The sequence below is a fragment of the Myotis davidii genome, unplaced genomic scaffold (genome assembly GCF_000327345.1).
Source record: "Myotis davidii unplaced genomic scaffold, ASM32734v1 scaffold1055, whole genome shotgun sequence".
Lineage (NCBI taxonomy): Eukaryota > Metazoa > Chordata > Mammalia > Chiroptera > Vespertilionidae > Myotis > Myotis davidii.
The window spans coordinates 679,071-690,620 of record NW_006286477.1 but is presented as its reverse complement, the minus strand read 5'-3'; the positions used below and the strand labels follow the sequence as shown (position 1 = coordinate 690,620).

Genomic DNA, 11,550 nt, shown 5'->3' with positions numbered 1-11,550 from the left:
GGTAACGCGTGTCTCTCTCCTGAACAGTGTCCCGAGCCAGGGAGGCCGTCCTGGACGCCCACTTTCTTGTTTTGGCCTCAGATCTGGGCAAAGAGAAGGCCAAGCAGCTGCGGTCCGATCTCAACTCCTTCGATATGTTAAGATACGTGGAGACTCTCGTAAGTTCACGGCGACAGAATCTTTAAAAAAAAGTTCCGTCGTCCAGCTGTCTGCTCTGCTGTGTCCATACGCAAATGGCTGTCACTCCGGGTTCCTTCCTGGGCCTCGGAGTCCTGGCGAGAGGCTCACCAGCTAGACGGGGGCAGGAGAGCTGCGGGGCCGGCGGAGCAGCTGGAATCGCAGCTTCCGAGGCGCCGGGGCTGTGGACGGGGCTGTGGACGTACAAACGGCCGCGCGGTTTCCTCAAGTTCCTCGTTTGTTCTCGGTGACGGGCCTTAGCCCAGGGCTGCAGGGCCGGCTCCCCGCGACCAGTCAGGGCTGGTGGGCGGGTGTGTGAGTCGGTCTGAGAATATGATATTTCAGAACCATATGAATACGATTGGGGTTCTTTTTCTTTTCCTGTTTTATTTATTTTTCTTTGCCTCTTAGTGCGTTTGCGTGGTGGTTGTTACCTGAAATTGTGCGACTTCTCGGTGATGAGTTGCCCTGACACGCACAGTGGGACCTTTTTTCTCCTGTTGTCTTTTTTATTCTGCTCTGTGCTCACTTCTGCCCTCAGGTCTCTGCTGGGTCGGTGACCTTCCGGCTGGATGTTTGTTAAATGTAATTACGTGATTTAGTACCATGAGATCTGACCAGATAAATTCATTATTTTGTAAAGGTATGAGGCGTTTGTTCTTAAAACCTTAGAATTCTTTAAACATTTAAATTATTTAAATTTCAGATCTTACATTTTTCTCTGTTCTTAAAAAAACCTTTTTATTTTGAAGTTAGTGCGTTTTTTAAAAGGCGCACTCAAGTACCGCTCAGCAAAGTGACCTGATATTGGGTCATCTTTTTAAAACTTACTTTTATTTATCGGGCTAAAGCTCTGTACTTTAAATAACCTATCAAAGTAAGTTTCAGAAGTCTAAAGCATTCCATATAAAACCCTAACTTAATAGCTGTCCAGCGTCCACGTGGGGAAGAACTTTCCAAGTAGGACGCCAAGAATAGAGCCGATAAATGATAAAGAAAAGGCAGTGCATTCGACCGGACAGGAGTCGGGACATCCCTACAAGTGGGCAGCGGCCGGGTGGAGGGGCAGCTGGAGGGGGTGGGGGAGGGGCAAGGGGCAGGAGACGCGGGGGCTGACGGGCCCTCTGACCTGCTTCCAGCAGCCGATTTCCCCCGAGTGGGGTTGCCTTCCGGGGGTTACGCTCTCGGAGGACTTTGACGATCGCTCTGTGTGGTGAGACCATTTTAGTTCGATAACCTGTGGACGCTTCGTAATCGTATAACGTAACGACCACGTGCTCTCCTAGCAGAGAGAGTGTGTCGCCTTTTCTGCGAGCTCCTCTGAGAGAGGACGCACTCCCGCCAGCTCCCCAGGAAGGCGGCTGCCCGGGGGCCACCCTCCCCCATGCCCGCGGCCCCTGGGTGCTGAGGAGGGGCTCAGGGGCCTGGTCTCTGGGTGCTGAGACCACTGAGCAGGGTCAGGGTCAGCTAAAATGAGAATCCCAACGCAGCTCAGCTTCCCTGTTGTCTTGGAGCGTGTGGTTGGGGCGTGATTGCGTGTTTTTATGCTGGCAGAGCCTAACTAGTATTTTACTAGCATTTTACACATGAGCTGCGTGGGCCAGAGCCGGGTCCCGTCTGGCTCCGGGGCCGTTTGGGGCCTGGACCAGGGAGGATGTAGCAGCATCCCTGGCTTCCACCCACTCGATGCTGGGAGAGCCCCGCACCCAGCTGTGACACCCACAGATGTCTCCACAGCTCGCTCTCTCCCTCAGTCCTCGGTGCACTGAGGACTACCTTCTGCCCATGGCAGGTGCTTTTAAAATGGGATTTATCAATAAAGTGATCTTGGTCATAGAAGTGCAGCCGGCGGGTCTGCACACGGACACAGACGGTGCCTGTGGGCCGTTAACGCCGAGAGAGGCTGGCTCGGTGTGGTGAACGGTTGCTGTGGCTTACCTGGGTTTTTCCCTGCGTTTGTAGCTGACACACATGGGCGTGAACCCGCTGGAAGCCGAGGAGCTGGTCCGTGAGGACGACAGCCCGGACTTTGAGTTCATCGTCTACGACTCCTGGAGAATATCAGGCAAAACGGCAGAAAACACCTTTAATAAAACCCATACATTCCACTTCCTGTAAGGCTCTTTACCCACCGGGCCAGCCATTTGTAAACCGTACGTTGTGTTTGAGTTGTGTTTGAACGTAGGCCCAGACGTCACGTGGTGCTGCAGAGGGCTGATCGGAGCCATTGCTTAGAGGCTGAACTGGTTTATAGCCCATGACCTGGGTCTGTCTGAGGCAGGGAAGGCTGAGGGCGGGCCCTCCTGGCGGTGAGGGAGCCTCGAGTCCCTGCGTCCGGTCCGTTCTGTCTCATCCATAAGGTCCTCGGAGAGAGACCGTGCCCCTCGGCACCACGAGACGGACACGTGTGAAGTGCGTGTGTCATGCTCCCGCTCGGACGCTTGCTCTCCTGCGTTTGAAGGCTGTTTGAGTCACTTGCCACGTGACCTGCCCAGTTTGGTTTTTTTTTGTTTTGTTTTTAAATATATGTTATTGAGTTTTTACAGAGAGGAAGGGAGAGGGATAGAGAGCCAGAAACATGGATGAGAGAGAAACATTGATCAGCTGCCTCCTGCACACCTCCCGCTGGGGATGTGCCTGCAGCCAAGGTACATGCCCTTGACCGGAATCGAACCCGGGACCTTTCAGTCCGCAGGCTGACGCTCCATCCACTGAGCCACACCGGTTAGGGCCCAGTTTGGTTTTGGATACAACTCTGGTTTTGGAGTTTCTCTCCCCAAAAGCCCTCATTTCTGTCTGAACTTCCCGCTCAGCCGATGGGGAAGCGCACACGCCGCGGGCTCTTGTGAGACCGAGTGCAGAGGAGGACCTTGTCTCAGGGCACCTTGTCCAGGCCCCGTGTGTCTTCCTCAGGAGGCGGGCTGGGCGTCCGTGCGTCCTGATCGCCCTCAGCACCTCGAGACTGGCCCTGGCTGGTTTTGGTGTCTCGGGGGGCTGAGGGGCCCGTGAGGGTCCTCGTGGGGACAGGTTCCTGCCTAACAGGCCTCGGAGCCGGGGCCCGACCCCTTTCTCTGTTCGGGTGGGAAGGTCAGGCCTCTGCTCTGTGGGACGGACTCCGGGTCTTTGGCTGCTGAGGGCTGGGCTCTGTCAGCTCCCAGGTGGACGGCTGGCCTTGGGCAGCGTCCCCTTACTCACCAGCCGGCCTGTGACCCTGCGCCTGCGATGGTTTTTTGAGCCTCCGGTAGCTGCTCCAGCGGAGCTGTGAGTGCAGGGCCAGGCGGCCGGCTCGGGGTGGTGCTCCAGGCTGCACGTGGGACCTACAGGGCACAGGACACACCTGCCTACACTCTGTCCTTTGGTTGCTCAGGTGTAGGGGCCATGGGGGTCTGAATTCTTGGGGCTTGGCCTCAGCGAGATACACCTATCGCTGTGGCTTCCGTCTGCACCGGGCCTTCTGGGAGGGAGTGGGGCAGGGAGCCCAGGGTCTCTGCTGGAGCCGTGGGCCTCCCCGCATACCTGCCCGAAGGCCGGTACCCACGGGAGCCGCTCCTGAGAGCACCTTTTCCGTTAGGTTGGGCTCCATCCAGGGCGAGTGCCCTGTGCCGAAGCCGCGTGCTGAGCGCCCCAGGAGGATCTGTGCGCTGGAGAAGGAGCGGGAGATGCCTGTCCAGGTTCGTGAAGCACCTGACGTGGGAACAGCACGAGTGCGGTGGACGTGCAGTTTGGCCATCTTGTTGAGGCGTTGGGGTCTGGAATCACTTAAATAGTCGTGTTATTTGAGTCTTTAAACTTTTTATTGGATTGACCATTGGTCTTAGTCTTAACGCATCCAGTACTTGGGGTCAGTTCTAAGCCCGGGTTTCTCAACCTCCCGACACCACGCGTGGGGTGGAAGTTCTTGTTCGAGGCTTGGTCTGGTGCCTGTGGGATGTTCAGCAGCATCCTTGGCCATCTCCCACTGGATGCCAGGAACAGCTTTCCTCCCCACCCGGGGGGGCAGCCACATATTGGCAATGTCCCCAGAGGCCAACCACACCCAGGTGTGAGCGCTGTTGTAAAGTACCCTTTTGCGTTTTGCTGTTTTATGCTCCACCTGAAGGTGGCTGGTTTGGTCATGTTACTCCTATGTGAGGAATTCCTAGGGAATGTTCCTGAAAAGCTCTGTAAGCTTTAAGACAGCGATAAACACTGTTAGCCGGGAGAGACCTAGAGGAGGTGCCTGGGGAAGAGCAGGAGGTTCGCTGCGTGACAGTCGGCTTGATGACAACTTTATATTTTCAGCTAAAAAGAATGGAAGAATCTCAGCAAGAAGCCACAGAAAAAGAAGTAGAACGGATCTTAGGGTTGTTGCAGACATACTTCCGAGAAGATCGTAAGTAAGACGCCAAGTTCCAGATGGAGCAGTCTACTTGCTAGATGTGTCCCATCCCACCACTCCCCCTCCCCAGCGGCAGCCACCTGTAACGTGCTGGGTAGATTCGCAGATGGTCTCAGAGCTATGCAGTCCTATGAATAGGCACATAGGGTGTTTTGTGGGGTTTTCAAAGCTGATGACAATGCACACATTCTTCTGCAGCATGACTTTTCCGTGTGGACACTTTCCTCTCAGTGCGTGGGGTCCCCTTATTCTTGTCGGTGACCCCCACTCTACAGCTGCATCGTAGACCAACTGATCAGCCCCGCTGCAGCAGGCGAGTGAGGCCTTATCGCCCTTCACTCCCCGTGAGCTGCAGGAGGGAAGCTTGGCCTGCCTGTGTCCATAGGTGCTAATATTTTTAGGGCAGCTTTGTGGGGAGAGGGGCCAGGAGCCGTGCCTGGTTTGATAGATTTGCCAAACTGCCCCCAGAAGGGTCGTATCTGTTCACACGCCCACAGCAGGGGGCCCGTCCTTCCTCGGCTGGCACTGACGTTGGGCTTCGGGTGAGCAGCAGCCACGCCCGTCCTGAAGAATTTCTCCTCCTCTGTCTGTAGCCGACACGCCTATGTCCTTCTTTGACTTTGTGGTCGACCCACATTCTTTCCCTCGAACGGTGGAAAACATCTTTCATGTCTCCTTCATCGTAAGGGTAAGACTTATTTCTCTAATTGCTTTTATGAGCTTTTAAAAAATAAATAATAAAAACTGTGGCAGGAGCTGGCAGAGGAGTTGTACTAACCAGTGTGAATGTAGACCCATTGTTGCAAAATAGGAACTGACCTGGAGGCAGAAGCATCGGCTAAACCAAGTTCATAATTTAGGTGCTTGCTTTCCCGTTTAGAATTTCAGTGAAAGGATTGGCAAAATGTGAACATGGAACTGTGGGTTCGCTAGCACTGTGGTGTCCACGGTACACGCCCTGCGTTCGATAGCTGTCGTGTTACGTAGAATCTCCTTGTTCTCAAGGAGCATCAGGGCCACGTGGTCTATCACGTACTCTCATGAAAACTGGTAATATCATATGCGAGGTGGGCCAAAGGAGGCTCACGGCCATGGAACCCTGGATTAGTATTGTATTTTCCACGTAAACCACTGTCAGCCTGCTTTGGCCCACCCTGTGTCACAGAGAGTGATACAGCGGGTGTGGCAGCACGTGGAGGAGGTCGTACAGCAGTCTTGTAGCTCTCAGCGGGAAGTTGCTTTGAAGGAGGTAAAGTGCTAAGGAGCTTGCTTACTCTGTCTGTCTTACCGATTGCTTTCCAGCACATGTAAGAGGAAAGTGATCTTAACCTGAGACAAAAATCTTGCATTGACCAAAGTTTTCCCAGAAATGATACCAGGCATATTTTGTCAATGGTACATGATAGAATTATGCGTAATAAAATGTGAGTATGCAAAAAAAATACATGTATCGGTTAAGGAGGAAGACAGTTTAGTCACAAGATCCTGGGGCGGAGGCGTGTCGGGTAGAAAAGCTGTGAGAGGCCCGGGAGGCGTGTAAAGAAAAACGTTCTGGTCTTGTCCATGTAATCGCCCGACTGTTGTCAGTTTCACTGTCTGAGATACAAAACTTTCTGACTAACTTTTTTATCCAGTGGTTATAGGATCTAAATTGTAGTCTTCTAAAATCATTTTTTTGTGTGTTTTAGGATGGTTTTGCAAGAATAAAACTTGACCAAGACCGACTGCCAATAATAGGTAAATGATCCTATGTTCAGGAAAATTAGTTTTAGAGAAAATTTATTTGGCTTATGTATTTTACTAAATGTAAGAGTTTTCACTTTAGGAAACAAACTCTTCTAATGCTGTGTCTTTCTCAACCAACTGAAAATGTGGCCATAGTTTAAAACAATGGATTCATCTATATCATTGATTTGGTTCAACATCTGCTGTCAAGATGAACAAGAAATCATATAATTTCCCTCAAATTTTAAGTTAGCAAGTTGGTCATTGCCGATATTTTTGTAGTTTTCTTCCTAGTTTCTCCTAATGCCAGCGCCTTCGCTCCCTGAGAGAACCTTTGCTTCTTAGTTGAGTAATTGCTCCTGGTAAGAACTCGTAGAGAGTGCAGACCGCCAGGGCGCAGCTCCGTGGTTGCTACGCAGAGATGCAAGGTTTCCAAGTGGTAGACTGTGTTGCTCGACTACATTTTTTTAACGAAAACAAATGGATGACTTGCTACTATAACAACATTACAGCTCAGTGATGCATGAAGTCCCAATAACTAGGTAGAATTGGAATCATCTTCTCGATACAGGTTTCATTCCTGTTATTCGTCAGTTCCTGTTTAGCTTACCTCTTCTGAGTGGATAACCTTTGAAAACTTTTGTCTTTCAAACAGAGCCTGTTAATATTAATGAGGAAAGTGAGGGCATTGACCAAAACACCCAAATCAGGAATCAAGGGATTATAGCTTTGAGTTACCGCGACTGGGAGGTAAGGCTCCGCCCATGCCCACAGGGGGTCCCCATGCCTGGACCTTGTGGGAGGTAAGGCTCTGCCCATGCCCACAGGGGGTCCCCGCGCCCGGACCTTGTTCGCAGCCCAGCGCCCACCTGTTCTTTGTTCTGCAGGAGATTGTGCGGACCTTTGAGATCTCGGAGCCCGTGATCGTCTCCGGCCCGAGCCGGCAGAGCCTGAGCGCCGACGGCAGCTGAAGGTAAGGCTCTGGGGGCCACCTGGGCTTTTAGCAAACGCTCCGGGGGTCCGACCACCCCTCGGGGCACATTCTGGGCAAGTGTGGGTCGTGCTGCCCATTGCCTCCCTTGTTGGGGACAAAGGCCGGGCAGGCCCTGTGGTTGATCCCCTCTGTGGTAGGCAGTCGGTAGAGGCATAGCAGCTAGTTCCTGGCGTGGCTTTTCTAACCCCTAGCATGACCCAACGGTACATAAGTGAATATGGAAGCCTCCCATCGGTTTGGTTCAGTGTCCCGTTAGATTTGCTTACTTTGTGGGTACAAAGCAGAAAAGGGGGATCCCCTCAAGATGAAGTTAGGAAATGGCCATTTCTCAAAGAGCGATGCTGTGAGGGAACTGCCTTTCTATGAAGGAGTGCATTGCTGCAAGGAAGGCTCGGGTGATCTGGCTTCTGCAGGCAGCTGTGGGGGGCCTGGGAGACCTGGACTCGGCTGGCTCTGCCCCTTTACGATGGCGGGCAAGTCACCTGCTCACACTCGGCCACATTTGCCTGACAGAACTATGAATCTCCATAAAATGGGGAGGCTTCTTTTTCTAGCTGAAGTGTTATGATTTTGAGAGTTAAAACGTAAACTCTCCACATGTGCCTCAATCAATTGAGCTGCTTTTGTTCTGGGGTCCTGTGGGAGGGGAGTACTGACATCAGGTAGGTGTGATGGGTGAACTGGGCCTACGCACTGAGGAGGGCTAGCTCTTAGGTTGCATTCTTGTATATTAAGTCAACTTTCAACTTCTAAACTGTTAACCAGCTATTTCCCCTCCCCCCTTTTAGGACTCAAATGGATAGTGAAATCCAGAAAGGAAAGCAGCATGTGTTGTATATATTGTATGATTGAACATTTTTAAAGGCAGATTGTTTTTAGTAAACTGTAGCTTTTGATAGTGTATCGATTTGTCATGGTTGTCTTTGATTAAAGGATATTCACTGCCCTGTTCACAAGTAGTTGTAGTTCCTCTTTGTTCTATCATCAGGAGAGTGGCTTCTCTCCAGTCCTGTCCCATGAAGTTTCAGACCGGCTGGTAGTGGCCTACACATCATGATGGTCCTTGTTACATCCCTAGCTGTGCAGTCAGCTAGTCGGCTCCACGCACATCAGGTGGTACCACATAAAATAGTCTTTGTGCTAAAATGTGGTTAAGTATCAGCAATGTCACGCCACTCAGCCTATGATTTATACACAAGCAGCCAGGCTGGACCACCTTCCCAGCCAGCTAGCCGTGGGTCCGTCTCGCCAGTTCTCTGTCCGTGAGGCTGCTGGCCACTAGAGGGGACCACACCGGGTGGATGCAGGCTGCTCCCAGGGCCTGGTCTTTGCTGGGCCTTCAGGTCTGTGCCCAGTGCTCTGAGTCCCTAGTGGGCTCCTTTTCCCGTTCGCGTTCTACATCGGCCCTTGCTCACTCCTTCCCTGAGTCAGAGCTGGAGGGCCTGTCTGTGGAAGGCTCGGGTCGCGCTCCCCTGCCTCCTCGTCTCGCCCTGCCAGTCATCCCCCTCCCTCTCCACACCTCGTGCTTTCCCCTCCACCATCTCATCTCATCTGAGCAAGATGCTGAGACCCATGGTTCCTGTCCCGTCTCCTGTAAGTAGGACCCCTTGTGGAAGCGTCCAGTCCTGATCTTGGCCGTTCAGCACCTCCTTCCCACCGCTCGGCTGAGGCTGGTCTACGCGATTTACTGGCGATTCCTTTCCAGCCAAGATCCAGTGAGCACATGCTGAAAATGTGCTTCTCGAAAACTACATCCTTGTGTCTGACGCTTCCCGTTGTCCTCCCACCATCCTGCTTGCGTGATAGACACATCGCATCCTGAACCTTCCCAAACCGACGACCCTTCTCTCAGCAGCTCCAGGAGCTGGACAGAGGCTTCCTGGGCAGCACGGGGGCTGCTCTCCCGCCGCCTGTGCTGGCGCTCTTCCCGCTTTGCTTCCTCAGAAGCTGTGAGTTCTTGTCTTTATCCCCCACGGCCCTCCCCCAATTGGTCACTAACTCTCCCCTGGTCTCCCGATTCTGTCTTTTCCTGGTTTCTGCCACAGCCACCCATTTGGTGCCCGCTTCCTGTCTGCCCTTCGGATTCTCCCCTTCCTTCCATCTGGGACTCCCCACTGCCTTCAGGACTGAAAGACCTGAGCTCATCAGTGACGTCCAGCCCCTTGCGATCAGGGCCTCTGCCTATGTTTCTGGCTCACTTCCTCCTCTAGACTGGTCAGTTCCTCGTTCTTGTTAAACGGCCTGGGTGAGAGAGTTCACATGCCATCCCCCAGTTCGTGTATTTCACTGTTTAGTCTCCTCGGGTTGGGAATCACCCGTCACCACAGCCAGCTGGAGAACACTGTTGCCCTGGCCCGGCCGTCAGCAGGCACGCGGCCTTCCTCACCTGTCCTCCTCACCCCTCGGCCCTAACCCCCCGCTGACCCACTCTCTCTCTCTGCTACTTCTGTCTTCAGTAATGGGCCTGTTCTGGACATTTCACATCAATGGAATCACGTGTGGTCTTAACATTATAAATTTTTGGCTGTTGCCTTCCTCGTCCCCTTCATTCCATTCTGCTTGTTCCACACACTCACCACTGAGACGCGAGTGGTGACCTTCTTCACACCAAGGGGAAAGCTGCTGCTTCGCATGCCATACCCTTTGTAAACTGTCCACTTTTTCATTGTTTTTAAAAACTGTCAACAGAAGTTACCTGGGCAGGTTGGTTAGGGGCCACTTTTTCCTCTTTCAACTTCAGAATTGAAAAACAAACAACTGACAGATGCCATCTTTTAAAAAGCAAACTAAGGTAGTACCCAAAGCCTTTCCCACTCCAGAACTGTGTGTTTGAGTAGCACCTGCTCTTAACGTAGTCATCTTGTGTGTGCTCACCTGTTTATCTGCACCCTTTTCCTGTGGGGCTCTCCCAGGGCCAGGGCTGCACATTCCTCTGTGCGGCGCTGGCTGCGGGGGTGCAGGCCACGCTCTCCTCACTGCCCTGCTACCCGAGGAGTCCCGTCCAGGTGCATCCTCGGGCTCCAGGCCCCATCCATTGCGCCCTCCTCCCGAGTCCCTATTCTTACACTAGAGCTTGTGCTACAGAAGTGGAGGTGTCCTGCTTTGCTCCTTCTGTGGGTGACAGACGGTTCAGGGGTTGGGAGCAGGAGGTGAAAATGTGGCTGCACACTTCAGAGAGGAGGAGTCTGTTTCCTCTTCCCCTGCATCTGGGCAGGCTTGCCAACTCGATGAGCAACACAGTATGGCAGGAAGGATGCTCTGGAGCCCAGGCCCTGAGAAGCATTACAGAGTTTGACAGTCCTCTCAGAGCCCTGAGTCACTGTAATAAGTTCAGCTACCATGAGGCCCTGAAACCACACGGGGATGGGAGGAAGGGAGGGGACTAGCCCAGCTACCCAGCTTTCTAGCTGCTCCTGCCATGGGCCCCCCAGACTAGCCCGGCCATCACCTGAGTGTCCCCGCGTGGCTCCGCTGCTGCTACAGGGGCAGAGCCTTGCCCAGCTGGGCTCTGCCTGGATTCTCGATACAGAACTGTGAGCTGTGAGAAGATGGTGCTTTAGGTCAAGTTTTGTGTTTATGGTCTAACTCCTCCCTCCCTCCCCCATTTTGATGCGCTTGGACACAAAATTAGGATATGGGATTTTACTGCACCAACAGCTGTGAAAGTCTGCTGGCCTAAACAAGAAATACAGTAACCTAGAAAGATTTTATTTTATTTTCTAGTTGACTTCTCAAAAATGGTGGCATCCTCAAGAGCTGTCTTCGGAGGGGTTTTTTAACGTTGCTCTCTCTGGACTTTTCCCTCAGAACAGTCACTTCTATGGGTGCCTCCCAGCGAGGCTGTATGAGGGGATAGCCTGTGATCTGCTCGAATTCCTTCACTTCCTCTTTCCTCGCCTGAGGTTTTAGGACAGGAGGAGCCTGGGCGGCGAGTTTCTGAGCATCTCGTTTGTGCTTTCTCTGCTCTGCGAGTTCTCGCCCTCGGATCATGCGCTCTCGATGTCTCTGCATCTGCTCCTGCAACCATGCCAGCTGGTGCTGTTTGGTTTTAGCTCTGGGTCTTCGCTGGATGGTTTCCGTCTTTTCATGCTCCAGGGTGAATGTTTTGGGGGAAAGTATCTCACGTGGACTTTTCTGAGGAGGCAGCCGATACTTGTGGTCTCGGAGGCCTCTAGCTCGCTCTGCTCGGTGGATGTGTTTCTTTATCTGGTCCAGCTCCTTCTCAGACACTAGATAGTCCCATCTTTGATCATCATCTGTCTTTTCACTTTGTATT

The 11,550-nt window shown here is 52.7% G+C and overlaps 1 protein-coding gene across 1 annotated transcript in view; it reads left to right on the top strand.

Moving 5' to 3' along the window:
• The window catches only part of NSMCE4A (NSE4 homolog A, SMC5-SMC6 complex component), a 42,921-nt gene extending 34,691 nt beyond the window's left edge, over positions 1-8,230 (top strand). The window contains exons 5-13 of the mRNA XM_015560159.1: positions 28-158; positions 2,140-2,291; positions 3,749-3,848; positions 4,459-4,549; positions 5,149-5,243; positions 6,244-6,292; positions 6,936-7,030; positions 7,168-7,253; positions 8,063-8,230. Of these exons, the coding sequence (XP_015415645.1) occupies positions 28-158; positions 2,140-2,291; positions 3,749-3,848; positions 4,459-4,549; positions 5,149-5,243; positions 6,244-6,292; positions 6,936-7,030; positions 7,168-7,251 (797 nt within the window). The 3' untranslated portion in view covers positions 7,252-7,253; positions 8,063-8,230. The remainder of the gene's footprint in view (positions 1-27; positions 159-2,139; positions 2,292-3,748; positions 3,849-4,458; positions 4,550-5,148; positions 5,244-6,243; positions 6,293-6,935; positions 7,031-7,167; positions 7,254-8,062) is intronic.
• Positions 8,231-11,550: the final 3,320 nt, after the last annotated feature.